A 17,376-nucleotide genomic window follows, 5' to 3' on the forward strand; every position below is an offset into this window, starting at 1 on the left:
AGCATAATCGGCAGGTCCCTAAAGAAAACTCTGTCCATTTTCCAAATTCATCAAATTTTACCACTTTACAGTATACTAACAACTAACCCAGTCCTCACAAGTGATGTCTGCACAATACTCATGAAGTATATAAATTGACTACCACAAGCCAATAAGGAAAATATCATAATACCACTAACATGTTATTACACTAAACATGACATACTAAACTACCTATCATAAAGTGTGACCAGATTTGACTAAACCAGGCTTCCACACACATCCAATTCTTTCAAGTTAACTTCTTGGATTTTCACCATTCAGGATCCTATTGGCATACAATTTTCACAAATTTCGTTCACTGCATTATGCAATAACAGGTCAAAATCTGAAAGTAATAGCATATTATACTCCAACTGGATGTGTGTGGAAGCCTGGTTTTGTCAAATCTGGTCACATAATTATTGATAATTATACACTACACAACAACTAACTTTGCTCTGATGATTAATATCTGCTCCAAATTCATGGAGCATCTTCACCACATCAGTGTGGCCTTCATCTGCTGCACACATCAGTGGGGTATTTCCATCCTAAAGTTGTAAACAACACCAACATGTTATTACACTAAACATCACATACTAAACTACCTATCATAAACCTCCTTAGGAATAGTTTATACATGTAGAAGGTATACATATTCATACATGTTTATACATAATTATTATGCTTAGCTATTGGTTGAAGAGATCATGGGACATCTGGGTAATATGACTATATCTTACAAAGTTGAATAAACAAGTACATCATTGGATCATTACTACCGAAAAATTGGTAGTTTTATGGCAGATAAAACAACCCAAAATTTGAGTCAATTGTACTTATTTGAATTTACAGTGTATACATGTGTGAAGTATATACACTGACTACTGTGCATTAATCCACACAATGATGCTGTATTAGAACATATCATTTGGGAGGATCTTATCTGAGAGATCATACTTTCTTACAAAAACTATTGACCATAAACCAGTCTCACAATACATTCATGGCACCTCGGCAGTATTGGTTAGGTACAGTATAACCAAGCTTAAAAGTAACTTCATACAATATCACATTTTACATTTTTATTTTCATTATGTTATTTGATATTTTTATACAGAGTTGAATTACCTGGCCAATGCTTAGATATTGTCAATCAAACAAACATAAAATCAACACACCACAAGCATACAAATTGTAAGATGCACTGCTCTAATTTCTATTAGCTAGCTAGTGTTCTTCACCATCTGGCTATTATATACCAGTGAGTTAGCTGCAGTGCCAAGGCAGGTATTGGGGTCTTACTTTTTTAGAAAATGCACTTCATTGCTGTGACGAGTGGCATTTTAATATTATGACACCCACTTTCACTTCTTCTACATGAGCAGGGTGAAGTGATCCATTAACTGATCCAGTCTCGTTTGTGGTGGTTGCAAGGATACTTGTATGGACTTACTTTTGCGTGCATTTTGTCCTTATTCAAACTGATGCAATACTTGTTGATTCCACTAAAGTCAAGCAGCGTATCACAAATGTCTGTCTCAGGATGCAGATGGCAGATATATTTTTGAAAGGAGTTTCCAGTAAAGCCTTTTGTAAACTCTTAACTGAATTGGCAATGCTGATTGGTGGCAAGGCATGGCACATGACTTGTCTCAGGCTGACCGTTTTCTAAAACAGTTATACCTCAGTTTTTATGTTGCATCATTCTAACACTGCCTACACAGTGTTTATGCCTGTTTATAACTTAATTGAATGCAAAGTGCTTATAAAAAATTCTGAATTTTAACTCATACACTATGCTGGTATTATATTACACCCCAAAAACACCTTCGCTGTAAAAAAGGTGCGCCCAAGAAACTACAGGTACCTGGAACCCAATGTAATAAACAAAAAGAAAAATCAGCTTAGCTGAAGTGAAAAGTAACTGCATGGTAACTTAAAGAGCTGATATCTGAAGCGGCCAAGAATACAATTACTAAAGTTTAATCCATGCAAGAACACCTTGGCTATAAAACAGGTATATACATGACAGTAACTGGCAACTGAAATGGCTGATATCTGAAGTGGCCAAGAATGAATGGTCATATACAACTAATTCAAAAATTTAACACTGAACCTTTATAATTCAGCTGTGTTCTACATTCACTCTTGCTGCATCGTAAAGTAATTTCTTTTAACTCTAATTGGCTGGTAATTTGGCCGCCTTTTTTTGCTCTATTATACTGACTATTAAAAAAGGCAGCCAAATTACCAGCCAATTAGAGTTAAAAGAAATTACTTTACGATGCAGCAAGAGTGAATATAGAACACAGCTGAATTATAAAGGTTCAGTGTTAAAATTTTGAATTAGTTGTATATGACCATTCATTCTTGGCCACTTCAGATATCAGCCATTTCAGTGGCCAGTTACTGTCATGTATATACCTGTTTTATAGCCAAGGTGTTCTTGCATGGATTAAACTTTAGTAATTGTATTCTTGGCCGCTTCAGATATCAGCTCTTTAAGTTACCAGTTACTTTTCACTTCAGCTAAGCTGATTTTTCTTTTTGTTTTTTACATTGGGTTCCAGGTACCTGTAGTTTCTTGGGCGCACCTTTTTTACAGCGAAGGTGTTTTTGGGGTGGATATCACTCATTTTTGTCAGTGATAGACTCTACATTTGGTTTAAAAGGTAATTTTTTTGGAAATGAGCAATTAACATTAATGCAGAATATTATCTTGGAGAGTCAGTAAAATCCATACATAATAATGATTGTTTCATAACACCGTAAATTCGGAAGTATGAATTTACGGTGTAGTATGACTGTTCTATTAGAGTAAATTTATCTTTACTGCCTGCACGTCATGAATATATCTCATATCTGTGCATGTTAAATGTTCAGACACCTAATTAAACTTGCAAGTGCCTAATTAGTTCACAGTTGCTACACAGCTATAAATACATTTGTAATTGTTATCATCATAATCATTTATCATGTTATAACCATTTTCAATATTTTGGTCACAACTTCAGGATTAGAGCAGCAGAGAAAGGAATAGAGGACTCAACCATCAAGACTTGTATATGGGAGATGGAACAGTATTGCGATGGATGCCGGTACTAACCCCTCAAGGGCGTTGCAGTACAGTATAGATGCAAGACCAGAGCCTCGATCGTCACCTTTTGACTGTGGTCACAACTTCAGGATAGGAGCAGCAGAGAAAGGAATGGAGGACTCAATCATCAAGACTCGGGGAGATGGAATAGTATTGCCATGGACAATGCCAGCACTAACCCCTCAAGGATGTCACAGTGCAGTATCGATACAACCACTCCAACCAGTGCATAAGACCAGAGCTCGATCATCACCTTTTGACTGAAATTTTTATACTTGATGAAGCAATTAAAATAAAAAAGTTGTAGTACTTGTACTTTCCTGAGGGAACATGTCCCCAGAGTCCCAGACTCCCTTGCCTGTTCAGCAGAATAATAGGATTGAGCCTTACTACCACTTTCACCTTTATTCTTGGCCTGAATGTACATATCAGCAACATAATACAGTAGCTGTATATAATGCTAGTTAATGCCCCTAGGCAGAGCTATAGGGGTGGGAATTTTTCCCTACTATCATACTATCATAGTAGTTCTTCTCGCAGTTCTTTGCCTGGCCATCATCAACTGCTGTCCATCAACTGCTGTCAAAACATTAGTCTCGTCCCCCAGACCCTTCCTCAAGCATGCTTATCACACAAAAATAAACTTAGTTTAGCAGTGCACAAACAATTATTCATTGACAGCTTATACTACACTTACAGCATTGTTGAACCATGTATACCACCAGAATGACAACTAACACGTGATCTATTTAGGGGATATCTCGTGGAAAGTCCCTAATTACCTTAAGCAGACACTCATGATACGTGGTTTTAAATTGAATGGTTTAAGAATGTAACTGGATGGTGAGGCATACTTTAATCGGCTCGACTTTACTGAGAAACTCGAGCCCCTCGTGAGAACTACATCGCTTGAGCAACGCTTGAAAAAGTAAGAGTCAAGAATACTGAGGGACTCTATGCTATATGCCGGTCTTGAATGCTAACGAAACGAGGAGTGAAGTTTATGCAACGTGTCACATTGCCACACACTGATTCACCGTGTTTGTGCGATAGAGTTTTTGGACCTGTCCACCAGATGTTGAAAGGAAATTCATTCCACCACATGTTGAAAGGAAATTCATTCCAACTTGTGAAGTTATTGGTATACTCATTGTTGGGGTCCATGGGGACATCGATGATCATTTACCAGTCAGCTGTAAGTAATGTCACAACAGAAGGAAAGGAACCATTTCCATACCCCTATGGCATACTGATTTTCCAGGTCAGTTTATGTACACCCAACCACAGAAATGTAGAACTTTGGTTGCAGGTGGAAAATAAACACCTTTTTACTCAGTTACAAGAGATTTACCCAGCTGGGATAAAATGTTGAAGTGAATGTCATTAGTACCTACTTGTGGTTCATCAGGTATTGGACAATTCCAAGTGTCCAGATTATGTAGTTGTCCTCATGTTCAAGTTTACACGTTTAGGCAAGTTCCACAACATCCTATAATCTATTACTATATCAGTGTGGAATAATGCTTATATAATATTTTTCATATTCTGGGCTTTAGGTATGTGTATTGTATTTAACACCTGCTTGTTGGTTTTTGCAGGCCATCTAGTCATACTGGTTTATCCACTAGCAGTTGAATGTGATCATGGTACATATGTAAGTTGAGACCATGCAGGAACAAAGATACAGGTGTCATGAATTTCAGGTCAGTTGACATTCAGAGGAATTGTATTATTGCAATTGTTCTTTTTGTAGTTATCAATTATCAGTGACCAGTTTGTGATAGCGTACTTTTGTTTGACTAATGACCACATGTTCTGGTTTACATGCTTACCCAACAGTTATGTTACTCACTTAACCTGCATATGGGATATGTATTTTTAGTTCATTTTGATTATTCATCCTTTATTGGTACAGCCTGGCATATTGATTTTTTACACATTCTCTTTTTAATTCAGTGCCTGCTGGATTGTTTCGTCAGATATCGAAACAGATGTCTTTGGTGTTGCGACCGATGTTCCAAGTCAGTTTGCATGTGTGTTTAATTTAAGGTTGACTTCAGTGCCTGCTTATTCTTTTACAGGTTTCGGTATTGAGTGTCATGAATTTCAGGTCAGTTGACGTACAGAAGAATTGTATTATTGCAATTGTTGTTTTTGCAGTTATCAATTATCACTGTATACTAGTGATGTGAATTTGCAGGTCAGTCTACTCAGATGTATCAGGCATAGTGTTGATGGGTTCGAACAAGTATCCAGTATAGACTGTAGTGGCATCAAGGGTGTTAATTTCCAGGTCAGTTTACATGTTGTGATGTTAGTGATTTTTTCCTAGTACCCAGATATTAAGTGTATTGTATTTAATGCCCACCTGTTATGTTTTTAAATTATGGTATATCAGTGTAGACAGTGCAACAGTAAGCCTTCTGTGTTGTAGTAACTATTTGTTTCATAATATTATGCTGTTGTCCCGGAATGGCACAATTTTTGGGCAACCAGTGTGAAGTCCAGTGGTACAAACATTGTATTATGACCAAGTTGTGATAGCGTACTTTTGTTTGACTAATGTCCTAATGTTCTGGTTTGACTAATGACCTAATGTTCTGGTTTAACATGCTTAACCAACAGGTATGTTATTCATTCACTTAGCCTGGGATATAATTTTTGTTCATTTTGATTATCCATGCTATTATTGACACAGCCCGGCATATTGATTTTTTGTACATTCTCTTTTAATTCAGTGCCTGCTGGATTGTGTCATCAGATATCGAAACAAGTGTTTTTGGTGTTGTGACCGATGTTCCAGGTCAGTTGCATGAGTGTTTAATTTAAGGTTAACTTCAGTGCCTTCTTATTCTTTTACAGGTCTCAGTATCGTCATGCTGACATACAAGAAACCATCACTATTGTTGGAACTATTTTTAGTCAAGTCTTGATGTGATGTTAATTAACGTTGTTACACATTGTTGTATGTTTACCATATGGCAAGAAATTTTCATGGCTATCATGAAATTTGAATATTGTGTAAGTTGTGTGGACCAACCCCAACTCATACATGATCACTGGCAAACCACGAACCACATTCGAGCCACAACACCACCAACCACATTCGAGCAATCCATTACAAAATTTTGTTGCACCATTTGTGTGTGCATAATACTTAATGAAAGCCACAACACAAGCTACATGGTACACACTACATAGAGGTGGTAACCCCTAAAGGCTTGTTACCTTTTGTATTCACCTTATTGGCCTTTGTGGTTAATCTATTAAAAATTACATGTAAATAGAGAATTGAAGAGTATGCTTAAAGCACCTTCGCTAGTGATTTTGTTCTTCAAACCATAAGACAACTGGCGATTTATAAATGCTCGCATGGGGTGTGGTACTAAATGGAATTTAAAAGATTTCTGCTTAAAACGCCATCCCTAGGGAACTTACGGTTCAGCACGCTGTCACAACTTGTTTATCAGGCATTAGAGTTTGTGTCCACGTCGTGTCTTTAAAAGTTATTGTAGGGATTAGATATTGATTGAAGAAAATACGTGTATAGGCAAACCAGGATTGGATAATGTCAGTGCTAGATGGACTATACAAACACGGCTATGTTGACTGGTTGACTGGTATAACGTGACAGTAGTTGTAACATAAAGTAGAGAAATAAAGTGAAATACGCCTATTTTTTATTTTGCGATGGTTACTTTTTTATTTTAGCGAGGTCGCAAGAAAACTATGATGATGATAACGACTCCTAAAGATTTTTTATCACGTAACGCAATACAAATCTATTGAGAGATGTTGCATAATTTAGGACTAATATTGCAAAACCAGCCCTACACGTAAATAACTCACAGTAGTGGCCGCGCGTCTTTTAATTGGGCGTGCGCTTTGTAGTTTCTTGGCCGCGCGACTCACTACCGTGAGTCTTGATATACACTGTAGTTTTTGTGCTTGAGGCTTGCAAATCAATCTAATATTTATGGTAGTATCAGTACTAGGCCTCAGTCAAATATGCTCAAATGGTTGCCAAAATGCTTTCAGGAATTTCTCAATTTTCATCTATTATGCTCTTCCTCATTCCTATTATACTTGCATTGTGCTCCTAGGTTAGCAACATTTCTTACGTACAATTACTTTGAAACATTTTCATCAATGATTGCTCTATTAGATTATTTCACTACAAAGTGACTGTTCTATTAACTTAAGGAGCATGCATTTGAGTGCTCTATTGCAGTTTGCAGTTTCCACTGACTGTTCTATTAAGGAGTACCAATCTGTTTTCATGGAATTGAGCTCCATAGTTTGAAATATCCACCTAATATACTAGCATTATGCTGGCCCATTGTGCTTTTTATTATGCTGACATATTTGACACATGCCTGATCAGTACTATGTACACCACCTAAACAAATAGTTATGGTCTTTCCTTTTAAATAAGGAAAATGTCTGAAATTACTAACTCTCTCTCAAAACTTCCTGGTAGTGAAGAAGGTTTACTATAATACTGATCTATCATTATATCAAATAGGAGGCTATATCCTTGAACACTGACAAACTTCAAGTTGAATAGCTACATCATTACTGCCAACACACACCACCTCTCTGTGCTAGAGCATGTAATACATTAAGAAACAGTTTCAACAATTTAATCTCAGCATACTACAGGAGCATCCTTATCAACAAATACCACAATATTGTCCTTTGCTAAATACAGCTATGATGAGAATTATAAGCCCGATAATCATTACTTCAGCAGAAAGCCAGATCAGCATGTTGACAATGGAAAATCTTATTGTATCATATTGTTGGGATCTGTGTTGATATATTTATGTTGTAAACACAGTTATCCCTAGCTTTGAAACTGCATGTTTAATGTGATGCAAACCATGGCCTGGACTACCACAATACACCTTGATACAACAAATAATGTACCACTTTCACACCTCAGATCAAAGGCTGTATATAAATGATATACCATAGCAAACTGTAGTATATAACTGATATACCACACTTTGTGGTGTCCCACAGCATTCCATGTGCAGGTCTCAACAGTCAACAAACTCTCAACATTTACATTCCATAAAGTCCAGTAAACAACATTATGCAACTTGTTCAACCCAGGAGGTGATACTTATAAGAGGCCTGTTTCTATGGCAATTATAGTTGTATTAGACTTTGAAATATTTTGATTGATTATTAAGCAATAATTGTACATTTAAACTTTGTATATAATCACATAGATATAATCATATAGAGAGTCTCTCACTGTCTCTATAACGTCCTTTATGGGTCAAACAGCTGATCAACTGATATGTCTTTTAAAAGCTCATCAATGTCATCTGTACTGTCTTGATATGAACCAGAAAAAGATATTGGACAGCTTGAAAAGTTACAACTGTTAAAGATAAATATTGGAGCAGGGGGTGGCAAGTGTTGCTTTGTAACAAACTGATCTTGGCTAATCAATGAACTTCTATGACTTACAACTGTGGTAGAAGAACCATATGCCACCAATTCTGTGCCACTACCATTTTCACTAAATGACTGGTCATCTGTAAATCATCGCTGTGGCAGTCAAATTGAAACCTCTTGCCTGGTTGGTCCTTGGGGTGATCCAAGGCAGCGGGTACGTATCGGGGTGTATCACGCGCTTGGACTTCCTGGGCTTGCTGCTTAGCAACCTTTGTACATTCTCCAACAGTGTTCACAGCACTAGTTGTAGCTCTTGCCTTTCGCTTCAACATCAGGCGCAGTAATCAGGCGGTATGACTCACGATTCATGTCGCACAAATCGTCTTTAGCATTGTCTTTAGCCAGCAGAAACGCTTGGTGGTGAAAAGTCGCGGCAATTAACACAGGGACACCAGCCAGGCACTTGTAAACAATAATGGCTTGCTAGTTCATCTTCAGGTAACAATCCAACGTTGTCTTTAACAATCAATGTTTTACTTACGACTGTATTACTACCGGGAGCAGTAGACATGACAATGAAAGTAGTACATAACAGTTATAACCCGGATACTCGGGATATGACAAAAATATATGCACTCGCGCCCTGCGGGCGCTCGTGCATATATTTTTGTCATATCCCTCGTAACCGTGTTATAACTATAAAATATACTTATGTAATATACTTTAATAAGGGAATCCAAAGACAAAATCTCTTCAATATTATTCACCTTGTTGGATTGGTTGATAAAGCACAAGTCCGTGTTTTCAAACTGTTTAACATCATCGTACAATAAGGTAGTACACCTGTAGGCATCTGTGATTCCTTCAAAATATTTACAGAAACCAGCCCCACAATACCTTTATGGGCTAGATTGTATCTATACTACTAAGGTGTAAAACATGATATCACTGTGACCCAAAACACTTCCCATAAATTGCAATTGGCTACAAAAGTTTTAAAATCTTTGTTTAGTGTAATTTTCTACTGACTCACTGACTAACTAACCAACTGCCTGAGCAATTGTTTCACACAAGCATAACTTAATAATGGATAACAGTATATACTTGATGTTTTCAATTTTAGATACATGTACATGTTCAGTAGTTATAGTGTATATAATCTAATAGAACAATTAATCATAATTACAATGCAACAGATAGAGACAGGTTAACACATTTTTAAATATTCATTTTGTACATATAATATTACAATAGTGTACATTTAACAGAATACATACTTTATTGTGGACATTATTATTGTGTTAAAGTGTACATCTTGTGAATGGAAAGATAGACACAAATTATATGTGTGAAGTACACTGGCTACTGTGCATTAAATCCAAACAAAAATATTGTAATAGAGCATTATCATTTTGGGATGATCTTATATGAGAGATCATACTTTCTTACAAAAATATTGACCATAAACCAGTTTTACAATACCTTCATGGCACCTTGACGGTATTGGTTAGGTACAGTATAACCAAGCTTACTGAAGTACTTTCACTTCATATTTTACTTGCTATTTTAAACAGAGTTGAATTACCTGGCCTTACTAGTTGAGACACTAAACAATAACTGTATGATACAGAGAAACATCATTTATCTGGAGCCCACTTATCCGGATTCTCGGTTAACTGAACTATGGAAATGACTGCTCAATAAGAGTACTGACTGTTCTATTAGGGTAGTTGAAAGTACTGGTATTTAAAAAAAATTCTTTATGCTATTTTCAGAAATACAAACTTTTCAGAGTTAAGAACCACTCCTGGTCCCAAGGGGTTCGGCTAACTGAGGTTTCACTGTAGTTGGTCTAGTACATTTTATCCACAGCAAATGTTAAAGTTCAATTGATACATTACTAGTGAAGTGGTGGTAACTGGCAACCAAAATGATTTCTTACTTTATGCAATACCTCTTCACAACACCACACATTATAATACACCACTGTGATACATATGTGAGTATGTACACATACAATCTGTAGAATAACAATTAGCTAAGCCATTCTGGTTCCTCCTATTCACTGATTGTAATAATGAACTGTTCAGTAACAATAAACTGGAAAAGTGGCTTAATGAGAACTACGGACCTGCCCATTATGCTTATTATTTTACCTATTATGCTATGCTGTACTGCTCAAAATTTTTCCTATTATGCTCAAATTACTTCTTAATATTTACCTATTATTACCACATTATGCTCAATATTTATAACTCAGTTCCCATGTTTTTGTAGTAAATTTGCACTTTATGGGAAAACAGTAAGTTGCTGAAGCACACACTCTAACTCCTTTGTCAAAATGCATGTCACAGAAAACATTGATACACTCTAATAGAACAGTCAGCTGTCTGATTGTTCTCTAACTATTCTACTAGAGCAATCCTTTTCTGTGATATGTATTTTTATAGGCAAGAATTTATAATAATGCACAAGTGTTGTGCCTATTATGCTGGCATTATGCTCAATGCTTTTAGATACCTATTATGTTCAATTATTATTATACCAGCATAATCGGCAGGTCCCTAAAGAGAACTCTGTCCATTTTCCTAATTCATCAAATTTTACCACTTTACAGTATACTAACAACTAACCCAGTCCTCACAAGTGATGACTGCACAATACTCATGAAGTATATAAATTGACTACCACAAGCTAATAAGGAAAATATCATAATACCACTAACATGTTATTACACTAAACATGACATACTAAACTACCTATCATAAAGTGTGACCACATTTGACTAAACCAGGCTTCCACACACATCCAATTCTTTCAAGTTAACTGCTTGGATTTTCACCATTCAGGATCCTATTGGCATACAATTTTCGCAAACTTCTTTCACTGCATTATGCAATAACAGGTCAAAATCTGAAAGTAATAGCATATTATACTCCAACTGGATGTGTGTGGAAGCCTGGTTTTGTCAAATCTGGTCACATAATTATTGATACTTATCCATTACACAACAACTAACCTTATCCTCATGATTAATATCTGCTCCAAATTCATGGAGCATCTTCACCACATCAGTGTGGCCTCCACTTGCTGCATACATCAGTGGGGTCCATCCATACTAAAGTTGAAAACAACATTAACATGTTATTACACTGAACATGACATACTAAACTACCTATCATAAACCTCCTTAGGAGTAGTTTACACATGTAGAAGGTATACATATTTATACATGTTTATACACGACTATTATGCTTAGCTAGTGGTTCAAGAGATCATGGGACATCTGGGTAATATGACTATATCTTACAAAGTTGAAATAAACAAATAGCTACATCTTTGGGTCATTACTACCAAAAAAGTGGTAGTTTTAATTGCAGGTAAAACAACCCAAAATTTGAGTCATTTCTACTTATAGTGTGTATAGAGGTGTACCGATAATCGGATTGGCTAAAATATCGGCCACCGATATGGTAATTTTTACCAATATCTGTATTGGTACAGAACAGCAGGAGGACCGATATCGCTACCGATATTTATGCAGTAGCAATAGTTTGTACATAAACGTATTATGCATTGGTTTTCTACGTTATTCATTAGTGCCAGTGGCTTATTGTTCACTCTGAAACAAGCGCTACGCTACAAGAAGCCATATAAAAACACACTATTCTAGTGTTTGTTGCTACAAAGCTTATCACAGTCTTTACAAATGAAGCAGTTGTAGAGTACTTTGTAATAAAAAGAAGGTTTACAGGATAACTTAGGAGACTTGCTTTACCAGCTTTCTCACAAGCCATTAGAATGCGGAGTAATGCAGAAATATTCGTTTAAGGCTTAATGGGAGCTTGCATAAAAATGTTTGTGGGTGCCTAATTGTCTGGATTGCGCAATAGAAACCCAAGCTGTATACCACCACAGGCAGTGTATAGCAATGAATACATGCACCTATTGTTGTAGGGTAGGTAAATGTACACTTTTAACTAGAATGCAAATATCGGATCGACTATCAGTTATCAGCTTCTGTTAGTGGGATATCGGTAGCTACATGCCAAAAACCCATATCGGTACATCTCTAAGTGTATACATGTGTGAAGTACACTGATTGCTGTTCATTAATCCACACAATGATGCTGTATTAAAACATATCATTTAGGGAGGATCATATCTGAGAGATCATACTTTCTTACAAAAAATATTGACCATAAACCAGTCTCATAATACATTCATGGCACCTTGGCAGTATTGGTTAGGTACAGTATAACCAAGCTTAAAAGTACCTTCATGTAATATCATATTTTACATTTTTAAATTCTTATGTTATTTGATATTTTTATACAGAGTTGAATTACCTGGCCAGTCTATACTAGTAAAGTGGTGGTAGCTGACAACCAAAATAATCTCTTAATTTATGCAGCACCTCTTAACACCACACATTACACCACTGTGATACATATGTGAGTATGTACACATACAATCTGTAGAATAACAATTATAGCTAAGTCATTCTGGTTCCTCCTATTCACTGGTTGTAATAATAAACTGATAAAGGATGGAAAAGTGGCTTAATGAGAACCTTTTCCATTTGCCAATTTTACCACTTTACAGTATACTAACAACCAACCCAGTCCTCACATTTGATGTCTACACAATACTCATGAGAGTAGCCTGATTGAATTGATTACCGCAAGCCAATAAGGAAATACCATAATTATTTAAGTGTACCAATTAAGTGACACATACCCTCAAACACAGCCACCCACACATAGTATCAACATGTTATTCCATATTGAACATTGTGGTAGACACAGATTTAACTGCTGTTTGCCATTTAGTACTATTCAATATCCTATTGATAAAATTCTATAATTTTCCTTGAAAACTGATGTAGAGATGTAGCACTGTTGACTAATTGTAAATCAACAGTTCTGTTGCTGGTGGTTACACTGAGTATACAATTAGTCCATGTCACCACCTATCATGCAATTATAATATTTTCACCACTCATCAGTTAACATTTTACTTGCTTTTTTTATACGAAGTTGAATTAACTGGCCAGTCTAGATGAGAAGCTAAACAATGTACAGTGAGTTATAGCTGTATGGTTGTTCTAGGGTAGCTACATTTTATGCACAGCAAATGACTACAGTAAGTTAAACTGTGCTCTAACTTGTGAATTAGTGGTGGCAATTGACAACCAAAATAAACTCTGGCTTTATGCAGTACCTCTTCACAACACCACACATTATAATACACCACTGTGATACATGTATGAGTATGTACACATACAATCTGTAGAATAACAATTGGCTAAGTCATTCTGGTTCCTCCTATTCACTGATTGTAATAATAAACTAATAAAGGATGGAAAAGTGGCTTAATGAGAACTCTGTCCATTTGCCAAATTCACCAAATTTTACCACTTTACAGTATACTAACGACTAACCCCGTCCTGACAATTGATGTCTGCTCCATATTCATGTAGTAGCTTGATCACAATAGGTTGATTTTTTTCAGCAGCATAATGAAGGGAAGTTTTTCTCTCCTATAAATGACATCAAACAACACTTGTACTGTATATAGCTTTACACACTACGTGATAGCACAACTATATTTTTTTCTAAAATTAAAACAGTATAATACACTATTATGTACGTTCTATCCGTTACCATAATATTTACATAGATGTGAATTTCTAAGTGATAAACAGATAAAATGTGACCCGGTGTGCAAAAAGGGGTCTTATATCTTTCCAAATTGTCACATTTGACTAATCATAACTCCTCATGTTTTCAACCTATCACCTTCATATTATATCAAGCCATAGTGCTATGTTAGGGGTATAAGGGAACCAAATTTCAGGATGATACCACATTCACAAGTCAAGTTACAGGTTGCCAAGTACATGCAATGGAAAAGACTATAAGACCCCTTTTTACAGACCGGGTCACAAATACAGTTAACATGTACTATTTTAATTACAATTGTTTACTATCAAAGTTTGAATTTACTACATTACACTGTCTTATACCAAAGAAACAAAACATCCTAACTATGTCAAATATTCACATTGTGTTCATGGTGAAATGTTGTGGCTATGTGGTAAAGTGTGAAAACCACAAATTTAGTGTTTACTGTGTGCCACACAGTAGTGTCGAGCGGCCCAAGAAGCTGACGCGCCACACCGTGAGTATATTAACAGGAAGAAAGAAAACACAATTTTCACACCTATGTAGCTCTGCAGGGGCGGATCCACGGGGGGGGGGGGGGGGAGGCTTTGGGGGCTGAAGCCCCCCCCTTCATATTTAGGCTTTACTTGATCAATATGCTAAGTATTATAATGAAATTTTGTCTTAGCATAATTATATGATCACTAATAATACAAATACTCATAAAACCACTTTATAAACGTCTTTCCAAGGTATTATCAGTGGATTTATGCTAAAGTTTATGTAACAACGACCCGGATCAGCATTGGAGGTTTACAAGATCGAGATACTCTAATAGAGCAGTCAGCTAACTACTCTAATAGAACATTCACTGGAAACATGTAGTTGGTTCTGTTATGGAATTTTTCCAAATCTGCCTGCACCTATACATGCAATGAAGTGAATTGGTCTGTTTAAAGGGCTTCATTCATCTACTTGTGTAGTTAATATGTATGACAATACTTAATTCAGGTTCACAATTTCCATTGAAAATGCTCTCAGATTTAATCTTGTATTGTTCAAATTTCAAAATTTTCCACTTTCAACATTATTATTCTAACATGCACCTATTCAGTCTTGTGCAATTGTGAGAGGGGTGCATCATGTACTTGGTTGTCTGTACCTACCCAAACTTTTCCATTAGCAAAATGCTTCAGAGAGCCATACCTATAATCTAAAGGCAGTATAAAAAATATCTACAGGATGAAATTTATGTGGAAATGTCTCCAAATTGCAGTGTTTTAGCATCTATTTTTCAAAATTTTCCAGGGGGAGCATGCCCCCAGACCCCCCTAGTTCCAGCAGCATGCTGGGAAGTGTGCTTCGCTACCTCTACCCAAGAGATTAGTACCTTGAGTTAGCCCCCCCCCCCCCTTTTATAAATCCTAGATCCGCCCCTGCTCTGTGATCCCTTATCCAATCGGAACCAAATTTGCTAGAGAAGTTATTAACAGGAAGAAAGAAAATGCAATTTTCACACCTATGTAGCTCTGTGATCCCTTATATGATTGGAACCAAATTTGCTAGAGAAGTGCCGGCCAGTTAGGGGAGTCTACATACCAAATTGAAGAAAATCGCTTTAGCCATTTTTGAGATACAAGCGAACAAATTTTGTTTTAGTTTCTTCATTTTTTTCTTCTTCATTTCGCACACTTCGCAAAATCTGCCATAAAACATGAATGCGTGCTCTAATCGGTCTGATATCTGGCACACTTAAAGGGCTCATTAAGGCGGATCTCAGTACCTACTTTGGTAGGAATCCGATGAACATTCACAGAGTTATGACTGATTATTTTCCTAAAATAAGGTTGAAGATCTGTCACGTCCACAGGGTAAACCCCTTGGAGGAATGAGTTGGAAATTGCTATGTAGATGGAGTAACCATCGTAGGTGTGCCTTTTTGTGGTTTGAAAGGAATTGAGATAAATACCATGGAGATATGACACAAAACCCAACCTGTGTCACAATTACATGATCGATTTTTATGGATAAAAAATTATTAGTTTTCACCGATTGGTAGGTAACGACCTGAAATTTTGTAGATCATCTCTGAAATTATTTCTGAAAGATGAAATATTGCCTGAAATTTATGCAGTTTGAAAGATGAAACTTGATGATACGGATTCACTAATTTTGAAATTACTGAATTTTACGGAAAAATTTAGTCTTGAAAGATGAAATATGGGCAGTCATCCTTGAAATTTTGTAGACAATTTTGGCTCGTTACCTACCCCTCGGTTTTCACACCTACCAGGTAAACCACTTAGAGCAATGAGCTGAAAATCTGTATGTAGCTGCATGGAATAATCATCATAGAAAGTCCTTGCAGTAGTACCAGAAGAATCAGATTACAAACCACTGAGTTATGATTCGAAAGGCAACTACGTGTAACAAGGCTAACAGAACTAAAGGTTTTCTTCAGCGTAACCTCCACAATTGTACACCAACAATTAAAGATAGGTTGTACAAAGCAATGGTTAAGCCAATTATAGAGTATGCAGCTGTTGTCTGGGCACCTCATACTATTTATTTATTTGTTTTATTTATTATTTGCTTTACAGCACACATACAACAAGATACGTACAGTATAAACATTAGTAGTCCTTAAAATCTAGTGTATGCTGAAGGTCCACTGGCATCCAGTGCCAGTGGTCAGGAGTAAGTAGTTATTACGATTAGTTATAGTTACTTATATTTATTATATAAAACTCATTTAAAGCAAGGGTTACTAAGAGGGATATTGATATGATCGAGAGAACACAACGACAAGCAGCCAGTTTGTGACTAGCAACTACTCCCCTTACGCTAGTGTCACACAAATGCTTACAGACCTTAATTGGCCTACACTTGCACGATGCAGAGATGAACTGAAAGCCATAATGATCTTTAAAATAATTAACCACCTTGTTGATATCCCAGCAAATCCGTTTCTGACACCCATATCCACTGTACATAGTACCAAAGATCATACTATGAGATTTATGTAACCAATGACACGGATTGATTCTTACATGTATTCCCTTTTCCCTTTGACAATCAAAATCTGGAATGATCTACCCCAAAATGTGATTGACTCTAATGGTATTGATCAATTCAAACAAAAACTAGAAATTATTTAATTTGTATACTTGTATGTATGTT

General features: G+C 36.3%; 1 protein-coding gene and 1 long non-coding RNA gene across 2 annotated transcripts in view; one reads left to right on the plus strand and one right to left on the minus strand.

Moving 5' to 3' along the window:
* Positions 1-17,376, minus strand: part of LOC136257280 (uncharacterized) — a 140,678-nt gene that overhangs the window by 90,212 nt on the left and 33,090 nt on the right. Inside the window, exons 3-5 of the mRNA XM_066050373.1 lie at positions 13,974-14,072; positions 11,550-11,648; positions 474-572 (exon numbers count right to left, since the gene is read on the minus strand). Of these exons, the coding sequence (XP_065906445.1) occupies positions 474-572; positions 11,550-11,648; positions 13,974-14,072 (297 nt within the window). The remainder of the gene's footprint in view (positions 1-473; positions 573-11,549; positions 11,649-13,973; positions 14,073-17,376) is intronic.
* On the plus strand, positions 4,698-6,146 carry LOC136257292 (uncharacterized). Its single transcript, XR_010701890.1, has 4 exons — positions 4,698-4,824; positions 5,078-5,414; positions 5,860-5,924; positions 5,984-6,146. It is a non-coding gene; the product is annotated as an uncharacterized lncRNA (long non-coding RNA).

Source organism: Dysidea avara, chromosome 6, assembly GCF_963678975.1.
Source record: "Dysidea avara chromosome 6, odDysAvar1.4, whole genome shotgun sequence".
NCBI classification, from domain to species: Eukaryota; Metazoa; Porifera; class Demospongiae; order Dictyoceratida; family Dysideidae; genus Dysidea; species Dysidea avara.